Source organism: Dendropsophus ebraccatus, chromosome 15 (assembly GCF_027789765.1).
Source record: "Dendropsophus ebraccatus isolate aDenEbr1 chromosome 15, aDenEbr1.pat, whole genome shotgun sequence".
In the NCBI taxonomy this organism is placed as follows: domain Eukaryota; kingdom Metazoa; phylum Chordata; class Amphibia; order Anura; family Hylidae; genus Dendropsophus; species Dendropsophus ebraccatus.
Window position 1 is genome coordinate 71,212,681 of NC_091468.1, and position 16,955 is coordinate 71,229,635.

Here is a 16,955-nt window from a genome sequence, read left to right on the forward strand (position 1 = left end):
GAGAATGAGAACTTCAAGATATCAGGATTATGTTATAATATAGACAGAAAAATTGAAAATTAAGAAAAATACTTAATCTGTTTAACATAAAATCATTTTCTGATGAGACTGTCCCTTTAAAGGAACTCTTCAGCAGACACTTGACTTTTCGATAACAATCCTCATATTATCTTCTGGCTGGAAATGAAGCGGTTCAGAGTTCACCATCTTCCAGCAGTTTCCGAGCTCTTCCTTTCCTGACTTGCAGATGGCCAGCTGTCCGGAGAACGTTCTGTGTACGTCCAGGGAAGAGGTGGCAGCGAGCAGCCTGCACTTTCCATTTCCCCTGCATTGTTCACACACAGTCCTGTGTCCCGGAGCTGATCCCGGCCGATCACTAAATTATCGCAGCAAGACAAGTAAATGTTCTCCACAATGATTTGTGGGAATGAGAGTGACCTTGGCTGCGGAATTGATGTTAGACGGGTGACGTCCCATTGGTGGACAGAATCCTGGCGGAATCACTTTAATGCCGTATTTGGACTTCTATAAAGTTTCCATAAATCTTTTTATGAATCAATGTGTACTGAGCCTCAGCAGGTTGTCTTACTATGCTGTTTGTATTCTCTCTCTGTAGTTGTCCCCCATACTGTATACCTCCCTGCCCCCTCTGTAGTTGTTCCCCCTGATACTGTATACCTCCCTCCCCCCTCTGTAGTTGTTCCCCCTGATACTGTATACCTCCCTCCCCCCTCTGTAGTTGTTCCCCCTGATACTGTATACCTCCCTCCCCCTCTGTAGTTGTTCCCCCCATACTGTATACCTCCCCTTCCCCATACTGTATACCTCCCTCCCCCCTCTGTAGTTGTTCCCCCTGATACTGTATACCTCCCTCCCCCTCTGTAGTTGTTCCCCCCCATACTGTATACCTCCCCTTCCCCATACTGTATACCTCCCTGCCCCCTCTGTAGTTGTTCCCCCCCATACTGTATACCTCCCTCCCCCCTCTGTAGTTGTCCCCAATACTGTATACCTCCCTCCCCCCTCTGTAGTTGTCTCCCCATACTGTATACCTCCCTCCCCCCTCTGTAGTTGTTCTCCCATACTGTATACCTCCCTCCCTACCTCCCTATGGGGGCGGGACATTGACCCCTTATAGTCAATGTCCCCTACTGTGCATCTTACCCCTCCTATTCCCAGTGCAGCAGGTGGGGAAGGTGCATAAGTCGGGCTCTGATTGAGGCGCCCAGTGTCAGGGATCTGGTCCCTTAGCTATTGCATGTTTTAAATGTAGGGCTTATATGTTAAACCTACTCTAAAAAGCCTGCAAAATGAGGCTAGGTCTTATTTTTAGAGAAACATTGTAGCAGAAACGCTCTCTGCAATTATGTCTTTAAATTCTGCTTGAGTACTAGTAAATAGGGCAATGACATCATGTTTATCCCTGATGAAGCTATGTTCTGAGTGCAGAAACATGATGGGTCTTGACTTTTGGAACCAGCAGTCTGTTCCCTTGGTTCTCCTGCCGGGTTGGTAATGTTTCTAGGCAACTTCAGTATTTTAGTGATTGGCAGCAGAGGGGTTTTTCTTGTTTATCCCAGTGCTGATAGGATTCTCCCCTCATCCCTCTAGTTCCCTGTCCTTTAGGTGTACTGTTATCTTACCCCGGTCCTGTAAATGTATTAGGTTAAATGGTGGTGGTGGCTGCTGAAGTTTGATGCAGGGAGTCCTGGTAGACCCAGCCATAGTCGTCCAACTTCAGCAGCCACCGCCAATCAAATGCTGCCTGCTCGGGTTTGGACGTGCGTGCTGGACGATCGCTCTTCTCTAGTGGTCACCGCTGATGGGTCTGATAGACGCTCTGGTTTGGACGTGCGTGCTGGACGATCGCTCTTCTCTAGTGGTCACCGCTGATAAGTCTGATGGCCAGTGCGGAGGCTATAAGCAGAAGGGGTCAGGTTCTAGCAGGGCTGTCCCCACCCGTGTGCATGCGCAGCATTCTGCAGGTGACTTTATCCCCATTTTCAGTGATTTATTTGAGTAGTTTCCTGTTTCAGATTCCTCTGCAGCGTTTGTGTAAGAATATGGTGGAGAATGTGTTTAACCTCCCTGGTTTTTATGATATCCCCTTTAATGGTTTCCTTAATCTGGTCATGAGTGCAGTAACGCTAGCGTGAACCCTCCGACGTCCCGCTGGGCCACAGTTGTTGATATTTTCCTTGGCACTCGGATTTGGAAAGAGGAAATAATCTAGAAGTGAGTGTGGTGTGTATGATCCTGGCTCCCCGCATTGTTTTCTTACTCGTTTTGTCCTCTGCTCCATTTCCTATCCAGTGCGTTGCCTTCATCCTCGCAGCTTTAGAACTGTATCCTGTTTCCTTCCTGTCAACCAGCGTCACTCTGACATTCTTAGACCAGTCCCTGTCAGGTTGTCAGAAACTCAGGAGCAGTCTGAAATTTAACCATTTTTGCATGTAAAATACTTTCCTGTATTTGAATGGTTTTTATATTGGTTTGTGCTCCTCTATCTTATCCAGCTTAGTAGTTCTACAATGATGTTGTCGCTGCACTCTCTGGTTCGTCCTGCGGCATCTGAATACCGGTGGCTGAAGAACTTGGCTGCGGCCCTATGGAGTCCTGGTGGATACAGACTATGACCCATAGCTGTATCTGTGTTTTCCAGGCAGCCCTAGGGCCCTATTATAAGGGCAGGAAATCGGTTTATTGTTGACATTTAAACAATCATCTTGTGTAATTGGATCATTTGAAAAAAACATTTGTGTCTCTTGATCTTTGATTTAGATCTGACCCTAAAATCGTTAATCGTTAGCTGTAATTCCACATTTGGTCACCAATCGTTTGCTTCTTTTTCTGGGATCAGATGGAGTAACCGATCATAGTAACGAACGACTATCGTTCTGTGTAATATGGGGAACAATTTCAGGTAAACGACAAATCTAGTTTGTGATCATTTACCGTTAAAAATTGCTTTATTCTAATAGGACCCATAGAGTTGCATCCAACTTCAGCCACCAGGATCTAGGTAATAGGCTGTATCCCTGTGTTTCAGGCGGTACTTGTGCTGTCTCCACCTTCCCCTTGGAACGGGAAGGCAGCGAGAGTCAAATGCCGATGGTTCAGGTTTGTACGAACCTAAACCTTGGCCCTGTTCGATCATTACTATCTGGCACCATAACTGCTTGGCGAGGCATCTCGAGTTTTGGTTTGGGAAAGCACATAGGGAAAACATGTTTTAAATTTTTTATATTGTTCTGGAGCTGCATAGATCATGATATAGGTCCTATTCTTACCTCGCCGCCCTCCCCTGAGGTTCTCCTGTGGTGTTTTCAGGACCCCTGCTGAATGCTCCCACCACTAGCTCCGAGACTGGTGTCAGCACTGACTGCGCTCTGGTCGCACCGCTGTCCCGCCCCAGCACTATATCAGACATTGAAAATGGTTGACGTACTCCTATTAAAACGTATAGCAGCTTTGGCAGGGGGGTGTTTTATTGTGTATTCATGCTGAGTTGTGCTTCTTTTTTGTCTTCTAGTGACTGAAGCCGGTTTCGGCGCAGACATTGGTATGGAGAAGTTCTTTAACATCAAATGCAGGGCTTCTGGACTGGTTCCCAACGTGGTTGTCCTTGTGGCCACCATTAGGGCTCTGAAGATGCACGGAGGAGGACCCAATGTAAGTTTCCAAAAACGTCTTAAAACTGCTAGTCGGAGGTATTTACAAGGAACATTGGTTACTGGGGGATCTGGTCCATGCTGCATTATGCAGACAATCTATTGACTAGGAAAATGCTGTAAATCCACAGGAAAACCCAACAAACTCAAAATGCACAATTTTTTTTGTTCTTTTTAGAAGGAAATTGAATGTTTTTTTCCCTCTATCATTAGAGAGCAGAAACCCCATATGAACACATTTTCCATTGTGTAGATAATAACTAAACCATATATCGAAATGGTAATTTACAGCGTGCTGTCATTTGATTTCAGGTCACTGCTGGGGCTCCTCTAGCAAGGGAGTACACCGAGGAGGTAATGTATATTTTTGTTCTATTCTATCAGTACCTGCGCCGTCTGACAGGTCTAACAAGTTGGCCCAAGGCAGGCGGAAAATATTTATTTTAATAAGATTATATTGGAGGGGATTACAATTTCACTAGCTTTAGTGTAAAGTGGATGGAAAAGTATAATTTACCATTGTCATGTAGACCATATTCTCAGGAGATTATTATTAAAGGGATATTCCACTCAAACATACTCAAACATAACTTGCTGCTCAAGGTGAGACTAACAATTCCTTCCATACTTGTTATCTATTCAGTCTCCTTCCCCCAGTTCTCAGCTGCTGCTTTCTGCTGAAGACACAAAAATCTGTGTGAGCTTTTTTCTCTCGCCCCCCTCCCCCTTCCTCCTCCCCTCTGAGATGGCTTTACCTGCAACCATGGCAGGCATTTACTCCTGGTCTGGACAAGTCTTAGCCATGTCTAGGGGATGGCAGCAACATGCATTAGGACTAGGTCTGCATTGCAACTGCAAATGTGTGAGCCTGGCCTTACAAGTTTCTTGCTGTCTTGCTTCTCCAGCAGAGGCATAACTAGAAATGTCTGGGCCCCATGGCAAACTTTTTATCCCCTCCTTTTTATCATCCTGCAATCTTCTCTCATCAAACCTCCAGACCAGCACTGACCGTTCTGACCTGTGAATCCAGCGTTTTGTGCCCAGACAGTCACCAAACTGTACAGCTGCTTCTCTGCTCTCCCTTCTCACTCATCCCCCTTGACCCCTCCCTCCTCCATAGGTTATAATTGTCTCAGCAGAACCCATCCTCACTTCGCTCTTCTGTAATGAAGAGGAATTTGCTTGATAATGCACAGATAGGAAGTGTGGGGGGAGGTTGGAAAACTGCTTTTTGAGTACAGAAAGAGGCTTTTTTATGCCTAATAAAACCTAATTAAAAAAATTCTTAAAATCACTTGTACTATTGATTTCACTTTAACTTGCAGCTTTTGTTTTTCAATGCAAAATCTATAACCCGGTAAAAGGCAAAAAGTAAAACTTGTCCAAATGCCCAAGAGAAGTATATAGAGAGGCGGTGTCCAGATGGTGACAGAGGAAGGGTGTGCACTGGACAGCGTTAGTCGTCGTGCCACAGGAATACAGTAAATTGTTTGTCCTTTCTGTGTAATGGCTCATATAACACTGCCAGCCATTTCTATAAACGTATAACGTTACATGGCTGGAGGCGTAGATCCCTCATACAGATCACACAATTAGATGTCAGATTAAGTTAATAATTTAGTGGGGCCTGGGATATCTATTCTGATCCCATCCCTGTCCCTAAGGTACTGACCTAATAATCCACCACCCATAAGCTGCAATATATCTATCTCCTATCTATCTATCTATCTATCTATCTATCTATCTATCTATCTATCTATCTCCTATCTATCTATCTATCTATCTATCTCCTATCTATCTATCTATCTATCTATCTATCTATCTCCTATCTATCTATCTATCTATCTATCGATCGATCTATCAATCATATTATATTGGTTGTCCGCATTATTAACCAGAGATGATTCCTATAGGTTATAACTCCCCTTGTTTTTCTGGGTCTCGGCTGTAGGTGGCGCTGTGACTATGAGCACACCGTCTCCCCATTGCCGCTGCTCGCTGTAGTATTGCCAGCTCCAGCATAATAAGGACAGGTCTCATGCAGCTTGCTTGAACGCATTAGCCCAGCCATATGCTCAAGTACTAACAACAGCAGTTATTAATAATTCACAGGCTGCATGGAAACAATGCTATTTTTTTTATCTGGCGCATGACCTGTGCACATTCATCTTCTGTAAGAAAACCTTTCTTGTCTGCCTGCAGAATCTCCAGCTGGTTCGGGACGGCTGCTGCAATCTACAGAAGCAGATCCAGATTGCTCAGCAGTTTGGGGTTCCGGTCGTGGTTGCCTTAAATATCTTCAAGTAAGTTCCCCAGTGTAATAAAGTACACTATCTGCATTAAACAGGAGCTGGGGAAATTGTGCCCAAAGTAAATTAATTGAATCTACATGTAACCTATTAAACAGGTTTATTGACTTATCACTCAATGAGTAGATTACGGACAATGTTGCCAGGCTTGTGACTCCTGCAGCCAAATGTCCGACCCATACTTGAATATTACTTCCTGTGTCTGCTATACACTGCAGGAAGTAGAGGGAAACTGGCCTGGACCGCACCAGATGGCAAGACACTCCCTTCACATTGACTCAGAGAGCAGGGTACCTTAGGGCTACAATTTAGTGCTTGCAAAGAGTACTCCAACAGCAGGCGGTGTCCATCGGGGCGGTGTCCAGCAGACTGTATCCAGCAGAAATTTTTATTGTGCAAAGTGACGCATTTTGGCTCCTACATATACTGGAGCCTTCTTAAGCATACACTGCAGGAATCTACAATATATTTTATAGGTTAGTAGAGGTATGGTGGACTGTCTTAGCAAGTCGAAGCTGAGGGGAGCAAAGTACTAAAAAGTGCAGTACAAGGACACCCCCCAAAAAGTCATTTAAAAGGAACCTGTCACCAAGACAAAGCTCTGTAATCTATCTGCATCACGTTATAGAGCAGAAAGAGTTGAGCAGATTGATATATATCTTTGTGGGAAAAGATTCTCTATAATGGGTTGAAATCCCTGCTCATTCTATGATAAGGAGTCCAGTGGGCGGGGTCACTCAATGGACTGGACTCTTTAGAATGGAAACATTCAATTAATAAATTACAAGTTATCCTAAATATTTTCCTGTAAAGATCTATATCCCTCCGCTCAGCTCCTCCTGCTCTGTAACATGATGCCGATAGGTAGGTAGGATTTTCATTGTGGCTGGTTCCCTTTTAATGGAAAAGTTCAGTGTCGGTCATTCTTTTCAAAAAGAACTGGCTGAACATAACAACGTGCTCCTATCTATCAGGCTCCAGCACAGGTCCGCTGTTCTCCGCTCTGGTTCCATGGACAACCTGAGTCCCCGCTCAGTCCAGGAAGCAGTTTGGGGGGTGGGGAACTGTAACGCAGAAGAGTGGATGGCAGGGCCGGAGCAGGGAGGTAGGTGCATGTTATGGTCAGCCACCCCTTCCCTGCTCTTTTGAGAAAGAATGTCAGACACAGGACTTCTCTTTAAATGAAAACCATCTCACTTCTGTCTTGTGTTTATATAAGGGGCAAGCAGCTTGCTGAGGGATTAGGTTACATGCTGCCAATGTATGTCTGTAAAGATGAGAGAAGCAGAAGCATATACAGAAACATAGACTACAGATGTTTACTCTGAGTATAAGATCTCACCCAGAACCAGATTCACAGCTTAGACTGCTGTATAATGTCCTCCATGATGGGAAATACTGCTGTTCTATGTCTCTACAGCACACCAGAAATAGCAGCATCATGGAGGACATTATACAGCAGTCTAAGCTGTGAGAGTGAATACTCAGCAGACACTTCAGCCTTTCTGTTTAGATTTTCCCGGTAACCTGATCTAGGCTCCACATTAAGATGAAGCTTCTGTCTTTATGACAAATCCCTGATGGACGAATAAACATTTGATCACTGACACCAGATCATATTTCATACTGTACAGCTGTGTATTCAGTCCTGCATGCCTGCAGCGTGAGAGCGATAGATGGGGCTGTTCCCTGACTGATGGAGGTCCTCCTGGGTAACTAGATGGCCGAACCCCATGTAACCTATTCTGGCTGTGACAGCAGTACCTGCCAGACAAGGAGGATGAAGAGAAGCTCTTCAGTGGGAGGAAACAGGAAACAAACAGGAGACATGCCATACAAAGGAGACGGGCCATACAAGTGAAGCCTAAAACTTATGCACATATGGACAGGGGGGAGGTAGGAATGAAAAATACTGCAGGTACAGAGGAGCTGACACAGTGGAGGGGGGGTATGCAGGTACAGAGGAGCTGACACAGTGGAGGGGGGGTATGCAGGTACAGAGGAGCTGACACAGTGGAGGGAGGGGGGGTATGCAGGTACAGAGGAGCTGACACAGTGGAGGGGGGGGTATGCAGGTACAGAGGAGCTGACACTGGAGGGTGGGTATGCAGGTACAGAGGAGCTGACACAGTGGAGGGGGGGGGTATACAGGTACAGAGGAGCTGACACAGTGGAGGGGGGGGGGGTATACAGGTACAGAGGAGCTGACAGTGGAGGGGGGGTATACAGGTACAGAGGAGCTGACACAGTGGAGGGGGGGGTATACAGGTACAGAGGAGCTGACACAGTGGAGGGGGGGTATACAGGTACAGAGGAGCTGACACAGTGGAGGGGGGGTATACAGGTACAGAGGAGCTGACACAGTGGAGGGGGGGTATACAGGTACAGAGGAGCTGACACAGTGGAGGGGGGGTATACAGGTACAGAGGAGCTGACACAGTGGAGGGGGGGTATGCAGGTACAGAGGAGCTGACACAGTGGAGGGGGGTATGCGGGTAAAGAGGAGCTGACACAGTGGAGGGGGGGGTATACAGGTACAGAGGAGCTGACACAGTGGAGGGGGGTATGCGGGTAAAGAGGAGCTGACACAGTGGAGGGGGGTATGCGGGTAAAGAGGAGCTGACACAGTGGAGGGGGGGGGTATACAGGTACAGAGGAGCTGACACAGTGGAGGGGGGGGGGGTATACAGGTACAGAGGAGCTGACACAGTGGAGGGGGGGTATGCAGGTACAGAGGAGCCCACACAGTGGAGGGGGGGTATACAGGTACAGAGGAGCCCACACAGTGGAGGGGGGTATACAGGTACAGAGGAGCTGACACAGTGGAGGGGGGTATGCGGGTAAAGAGGAGCTGACACAGTGGAGGGGGGTATGCAGTTACAGAGGAGCTGACACAGTGGAGGGGGGTATGCGGGTAAAGAGGAGCTGACACAGTGGAGGGGGGGGGGTATACAGGTACAGAGGAGCTGACACAGTGGAGGGGGGGTATGCAGGTACAGAGGAGCCCACACAGTGGAGGGGGGTATGCGGGTAAAGAGGAGCTGACACAGTGGAGGGGGGGGGGGGTATACAGGTACAGAGGAGCTGACACAGTGGGGGGGGGGGGGTATACAGGTACAGAGGAGCTGACACAGTGGAGGGGGGGTATACAGGTACAGAGGAGCCCACACAGTGGAGGGGGGGTATACAGGTACAGAGGAGCCCACACAGTGGAGGGGGGTATACAGGTACAGAGGAGCTGACACAGTGGAGGGGGGGGGGGGTATACAACACAGCAGCTTTCTAAACCATTTCTAAACCTTGGTGTTAAAGGGGCACTCCAGGAAAAATATTTTTCTTTCTAATCAAGAGATTTCAGAACGTTAAATAGATTTGTAATTTACTTCTATTAAATAGTCCCAAGTCTATCTGTTCTTATCAGTATAATATCTGATACGTCCTCTATCTGGGGACCATATATTAAATGGATTCTTAGAACAGGGAGATGGAAAAAGAGCTTGCTCTGTCCTCTCCAGGCATTGACCTGGTATTGCCATACTTAAGTCTTCCCATACTTATTAGCTGCTGTATGTCCTGCAGGAAGTGTTTTATTTTCAGTCTGACACCGTGCTCTCAGCTGACATCTCTGACCGAGACAGGAACCCAGTCTCAGTTTTCTATGAATCCCCATAGGAAACCTGTACTGCTCTGGACAGTTCCTGTCTCAGCCAGAGATGTCAGCAGAGAGCATTGTGTCATATTGAAAATAAAAAAACACTTTCTGCAGGACATACAGCAGCTAATAAGTATGGGAAGATTTCAGACTTTTTAATAGAAGTAAATTACAACTCTATATAACTTTCTGATATCACCGGGATTCAGGATTTTCAGACTCAGACTCCCAGTTAGTGGGATCTTTCTTTATCATTAGCCGTGACCAACCCCACATGAACAGTCGGCAGTCTGATGCATATAAGCTTGTCCGGACTTTGCCCTCACAGTAGATGTCAAGGGAAAGAAAGATCTGACTGTGGGGTTTCACCATGGACACAGGGGACCCCGATAGGTGTCTGACAACCCCCATTTAGAACATAAACGTATATAGCCATGGCTTGCATAGAGATGATGTGTAACGCGTGTGAATTGTGACAGACTGATGGAATACGGACATAGTCATGTGGGTGAAGACCATCCTAAGGTAAGGTCAGATAGCGCCCCCCATGTTATAGGAGAGCTGTGACCTGACACATTATTAATGTATTCAAAAGCATGATGATTGTGTAAGACAGGATTGTTTAAAAAAAAAAATCTCATTTCCCCCCCACAGAACGGACACTCAGGCTGAGATTGACCTCGTCTGTAGGATCGCTAAGGATTCTGGGGCCTTTGATGCTGTTCCCTGCAACCACTGGTCATATGGTGGCAGAGGAGCTCTAGAACTGGCTGAGGCCGTGAAGGAAGCCGCAGACCTACACATCGACTTCAGATATCTCTATGACCTGGAGGTACGAGGATTAATATTCCCTGTTATATGCTGCATCCCTATAATAATCAGAATGTAAAGTAAATGTGATGCCTGCGGCCCTGGTATGTTCTCGGATAATAGTCAGAATGCTCCAGTCGCCTTTCTCTAATCTAAGTCCTCACGCTCAGCATTTGATTAGTGGTGTCTGACAAAGTTGGATGCAGCCCTAGGGAGTCCTGGAGATATATATATATATATATATATATTATATATATATAATATTACACTCACACTCTCATGTCTAACCATTCGGCATTTCTATACCGGTGGCTGGAGTTGTTGGATATAGCCTATGGCTATATCCATGTTTTCCAGGGCTATATCCAACTTCTTCAGCCACCGGTAATCAAATTAGAGCGCGAGAGAACTCCAGAATGCTCGCGGCTCCCTCATCTTTGAGGTTATGTGCACACTTCGAAAAATCCATCACAGAATCCAGTGTTTGCACCCACTCACCGACTGAGATGGGCGCGCGGATTCCGTCATCCGTCCAAAGAATGAACCAGTGGTTGGTAAAGTCTTATTGTGCCATCTCTTATTTGCTGAATGTTTGTGTCCAGAGTTGAGCGGAGAATCCAGTGCGCCATGTGATTAGCGGTGGCTGCTGAAGCAGGATGCAGCCCTAGGGAGTCTGGGAATACATGGATACAGCCATGAAAGATGTCAGTGACTGAATGAGAACTTGTGAGCCATCTGATGCCGCCCTCTGCTGTGTACACAGGGAGGGGGACCACCTCTAATAGCGATAAATCACTGCTGAACCGATGATAGCATTGGATCTCTACATGGTGCTGATCTTATTAGGTATCAGCACATTGTAGATAGATGATGGGAGGTGATTCCCACTACATATACCTGTCCATTTACTTTTGAATTTGGGAGCCAGAAGAAGAGCAACGGGGACAGAAAAAAAGTGTATGTAATTTTTTTTTTAAGGGCTTGTACACCCAAAAAACTTGCTGTCAAATCTACTGGTGCCAAAAAGTGCCAGAGATTTGTAAATTACTTCTATTAAAAACATCCAGTCTCCCAGTACGTATCAGCTGCTGTATGTCCTGCAGGAAGTGGTGTATTCTCTTTAGTCTGACACAGTGCTCTCTGCTGCCACCTCTGTCCATGTCAGGAGCTGTCTAGGGTAGCAGCAAATCCCCATAGAAAACCTCTCCTGCTCTCCAGACTGGAGAGAATACACCACTTCTTGTAGGACATACAGCAGCTGATAAGTACTGGAAGACTGGAGATTTTTTTTTTTTTATAGAAGTTAATTAAAAATCTATATAACTTTCTGGCACCAGTTCATTTGAAATAAAACATTTTTTTTTGTGAGCTCCCCCTTTAAAGCCCCCACTAGTGCGTTCCATCCCCAGACAGGACTAGACAGTTGCTATAAATAATGTCCCTAGTCCCGGATTCATTTCCCATGTTTGTCTATAGATGACATGCTGTAACTTTGGTTTTCGTTTGGGGACCTGTCTCCTTTCTGTAAATTTATTGGCGCGGAAGAAACTTGTATTTTTGTTTTCTTTAAATAATTTTGAGGCCTGTGATATACTGCGGGGGCCGGAGAATTCCGCAGCCTCTTCAGCTGTAGATTTATGGCCGTTGCAGTGTGACGGCCTCCATGTTGTGTCTGGGGGATCTATAAGCTGTATAAACCTGTGTGCTGCCGGGGTAAATATTATTTCTGTCATTGAGAAGCAGAGTTTGGGAGTCCTGTCTCTGGGGCATCGGCCTCTTGGCGATTGTTTAGCATTGCGCTGGTCAGGCGGCCGTTCTTCATGGTGAATGCCGGAGGATCAGCCGCCGCTCCTTCTGACCTTAAATGGTTTAAACAGTTTAGTTCACTTTATGTCAGGAATGGTAAACTCCTTTTTATGGTCTTACTATGGAGTGGCCGGAGTCGGGGGGGGGAGCAGAGACGCAGACTTACATTTTGCAGACCTCTCCTTTGTTTACACTTTTCTTCCAGATTCTCCCAATAAATTCAGCTCGGACACTAAGCCGCTTTATCTGCTCGGAGCAGGCTCAGAAAGCTTATGCCACCAAGGAGATTTGGGGGATTGTAGATTCTTATATAGTATCACTTTTTTTTATTCTCGAAGGCTGGGGCGTATTTTGCAATCCTTTTTTTTTTTTTTTTTTTTTTTTGCTATAAACATTAAAAATGGGTGTGTTTGTGTGCATTAGTTTTGATCAGTTTTTCTATCAACTTGTATTCTAAAAAAAGGGATAAAAAAACTAATTAAAACCCATCTTCTTCTTTTTAGCGAACACAAAAACGTGGTCGACCACAAAAAAAAAGCATTTTGATCCATTTTCAGATCCTCTGTTTATAATAGAAGTTGATTGAAAAACACATAAAAACTCATGCACGCGAATGCACCCAACACAGTGTGAACCCAGCCAAGCCAAGCCACATAGTATACAGATATACACCAGTAACAGAGCAACAAAATATTAAAGGGAGATTTAGGGGCCTATTCCACGGGAGCGATAATCGGCCGATTAGCGCTCGGTGGAATAGAGAGAACGATCAGCCAATGATCGTGTCATCGGCTGATCGTTCATTTAGGTTTAAACTGAAAATCATCGTTTGCCACCAGCACATCGCAACGGTGGAATAGCGGTGCGCGGGGGTGACTGACTATTCAAGCAGAGCAGCATACATTACCTTGCAGGACTTTCCTTTGCTCAGTCTGCTTCCTCTGCTCAAGACTGAGCGCAGGAGAAGCCCTGCAGGTAATGTATGCTGCAAGGACATCGGTAACTATGTCCCTGCCGCCCTCGCTTATAGATAATCGGGGCCGTGGAATAGGCCCAGTAAACGAGCGCAGATCTAGCAGATCGGCGCTCGTTTACATCGTTGCTTGGCCCTTGGAATAGGGCCCTAAAAAAAAAACTTTTAAAAAAAACAGCGCCACCCCCTGTCCTCGGGTTGTGTGCGGCATTACAACTCTTCTCAATTCACTTCTTCAGTGAGAGTGTACTGCAAAACCGCATCCAAACTGAGCTGTTTCTGGGAGAGAGCAGCCATGTCTTTCTAATCCAGGATAACCCCCTTTAAGGGTGCGTTCACACCTACAGGATCTGCAGCAGATCTGCAGCAGATTTGATGCTGTGTTCAGTTATTTATATGAAATCTGCTGCAGAAAATCAGCTGCAGATCCTGTAGGTGTGAACACACCATAAAATTAGAAAATGATAAAGCTTTACTATTCTAATCCCATCGGGTCATTGAGGGGAAAATTTAAAATCCATCGCCCTGAATGCGCTTTAATTTATATGTAGATTATGGTATTCAGCAATAAGTTTACAGCTGAATTTGGCGGCTTTATATGTAGTTTTCGCAGTAAGTGAAGGAGTAGTCAGGTGTAGTTTTCCTTTTTTTAGTACTGGCCAAGTTGGTCAGAGAGAAATGATCACGACCAGTAATTGGCTACGCCGGCTGTCACTGCTAAGACGAGTCTGGAGATGGTGTAGAAGGACCCCCGGGGATCGGGAGATCATGTTCTCCGCCAGGGCAGCAACATATCAGAAGTTTATATTTCAAAGGTTATTGGGTTTTTACAATAGAAAAAGAACAAACCGTATACATCATACTCTGATATAGCAGTAGCATAAGATGAACAAACAATTGCCACCAAGAGGGCAGGTAACAGTAAACCAACAACATATCAGAAATGCCCGAGTCCCAGCAGATTAATGTCAGAACTTTAAAATAGTCAGAGTACCCCTTTATGTCCTATCCATTCTGTACATTTCGATGAGAAGCTCGATCACAGAAGGATGTCGTCACAATGAACTTTTCTGGTTTTGGTGGGAGATCATTTGGTCTCAAGTAGGGATGGTCCGAACCCTCCGAGGTTCGGGTTCATATGAACCCAAACGCTCGGCATCAGATTCCCGCTGTCTGTCCGCTCCGTGGAGCGGGTGGATACAGCGGGAGAACCGCCTGGAAAACTGGGATACAGAGTTCGGGTTCGTACGAACCCAAACCAAACTCTGTTCGGACCATCCCTAGTCTCAAGCATGTGTTCCGTACAGGGAGATCCCCTATGAGATTCTCTTTTCTGGTACCATAACCCTGAACTTCTACACCGCCATTACCCTACAGCCTCGCAGCTACGTGTCAGGGGTTGGATCCCTCCCTCATATTTTTTGGGAGTGCCTCCTGCTAAAACCTTGTTGGGAAGGTTTTCAAGGCCTAGTGGCCGCAGTACTTGGTCATATCCTCCCATTAGACCCCTCCATTATCTTTTACCGTAACAGACAACCTGGCAGCTTCTCCACATGCTGACAGCAGCTAAATACTGGAGGCAATCGGATACAAGAAGTCAGACGGTAGAGAACTTGTCTGCTTAACAAGAAGGTCGGATCGATCATTTCCAGAAAATATGGTCAACTATGACACCTCCTGTGTAACCTAGCTTGATGGTGTTGACCCTACACCCCCATTCCCTTTCTCTCCCCATAGTCTTGTCTTATGATGATCTGTTTTCCTCTTATTGCTGGGCTCCTATATGCCCAAATCTTAAATTGTAAATGAGCAATGATCAGCTAGATCGGCGCTCATTTACTTAGCAATTATACAGGCCGACTATTGGGCATCAAGGGCTGCATGGACATCGTTAGTGATGTCCGTGCAGCCCTTGCCTTTAGTGTAAAATAATAAAGTACATGAGGCAATATGGTTTGATCAAATTATATACCAACATCCTGGCGTTGGGTGTGAGGTGCAGCAGCTCCTTTCTCTCTAGTTTTGTACTTTATTATTTTACACTACAATCATCAGTCGTCAGCCGCACATGATCACTATTACACGTATCGATGTGCGCCTGATGCCTCACGATTTTAGGTCTGGACCTAAAAGTACCGATCAGCTGATGATCATCATCTCTATTACACGGAGCGATAATTGTCCGAATTGGCCTGATCGCTTCATGTAACGGGGTTTCTACTGTTGATGATTTAACACGTGTAATATTAGTCACGATTTTGGGTTGGTGGGCCTGAGACGTGCAGTTATTGGTTGCGTTACAATCTGCATAATCGATGGAGATAAATGACGGTTTTGTATTGTGAAATCTCTATTGCCGGTGAGACCAGATCTGGGACAGTGGTTTGTTCATATCGCCACTCGCTCCTTTCATTGCACAGTTGTTATTTCGACCGTCTACAATGTTTGTGATATTTTTTTATTTTAATTCTTGAATAAACAATTTTACTAAGGGCTTCAGGACCTGTGAAGGTTCCAGCACATTGGCTGGAGGTCCTGGAAGTTTTGGGGTGCGGCCTCTATGGATGAGTTCTTCAGCGCCCCCCTCAGATGCTCAGTTGGATTACGGTTTGGTGGCCATGAATATCGTTGTGGCACAGTAGTGTTACTGGAGCAGATGACCAGGCCTCATTCACCATCTGCATTAGGGAGCTCTGAGCAGATATGACCCCGTTGCCCTTTATTTCTGATCACCTCCAGTTCATCTCTCCTCAGAGACTGGAGCAATCATTGTATGGGCCCATAAAAGAAAAATCTATATAGTCTGTACAGGACTCGCTTGGCTTTCCAGGAACTGCTGAACCGACCTGATCAGAAACGGGGGCGCCACGCTGATTGTGTCAGTATCTGCACCTGGAACACGACCAACCAAAGATTCTGACATGTCACCATGGGAAAACGTCAGCTGTACCCCTAAAGTGTCACTGTGCTTACCAAAAACTTCTGACATGTCATAGAGACATAAAAAGCAAACAAATAGCCGGCACTCCACTTACACTTGTTCACACTATGCAGTTTATACGTTGCCGGGGCGAACATACAGTCAAAAATAGAAAAACACTGCAGCAAACTGCAAGTGTCAGGACTTCCCGCATATGCTCCCTCCAGCGTACACACGGTAAAAAAAGGTACTAAAATATTTTTATTATTATTATTATAGAAGAGATTCTTAGAAAACCATTTGATCAGATATAATGTACCAAATCACCACCCAAGAGAAGAGAGGGGAGATGAACGAATTGTCCAATACCATGGATGGGTTATGTATTGTAGAAATCAATGATTTCAGTAATGGAGCACAAATAGGGGTTTCCTCCCAGTTTCAGATGAAATTTGGAAGCAGACAGGTGATTAAAGGGGAACTCCAGTGATTTTTTTTTTCTTTTGAAATCAACTGGTATCAGAAACTTGTACAGATTTGTAATTAACTTCTGTTTAAAATCTTAAGTCTTACAGTACTTATCAGCTGCTGTGTGTCCTGCAGGAAGTGGTGTACTCTCCCCAGTCTGACACAGTGCTCTCTGCTGCCACCTCTGTCCATGTCAGGAACTGTCCAGAGCAGCAGCAAATCCCTATAGAAAACCTTTCCTGTTCTGGACAGTTCCTGACATGGACAGAGGTCACAGCAGAGGGCACTGTGTCAGAATACACCACTTCCTGCAGGACATACAGCAGCTGATAAGTACTGGAAGACT

At 45.7% G+C, this 16,955-nt stretch overlaps 1 protein-coding gene and 1 pseudogene across 3 annotated transcripts in view; both read left to right on the forward strand.

Annotated features, from left to right (window-relative positions):
- The window catches only part of MTHFD1L (methylenetetrahydrofolate dehydrogenase (NADP+ dependent) 1 like), a 148,852-nt gene that overhangs the window by 84,580 nt on the left and 47,317 nt on the right, over positions 1-16,955 (forward strand). For all 3 annotated transcript variants that reach the window (XM_069955376.1, XM_069955374.1, XM_069955373.1), the window contains 4 exons: positions 3,533-3,672; positions 3,984-4,025; positions 5,874-5,974; positions 10,287-10,464. In XM_069955376.1, the coding sequence (XP_069811477.1) occupies positions 3,533-3,672; positions 3,984-4,025; positions 5,874-5,974; positions 10,287-10,464 (461 nt within the window). The remainder of the gene's footprint in view (positions 1-3,532; positions 3,673-3,983; positions 4,026-5,873; positions 5,975-10,286; positions 10,465-16,955) is intronic.
- On the forward strand, positions 9,359-9,532 carry LOC138774611 (U2 spliceosomal RNA; annotated as a pseudogene).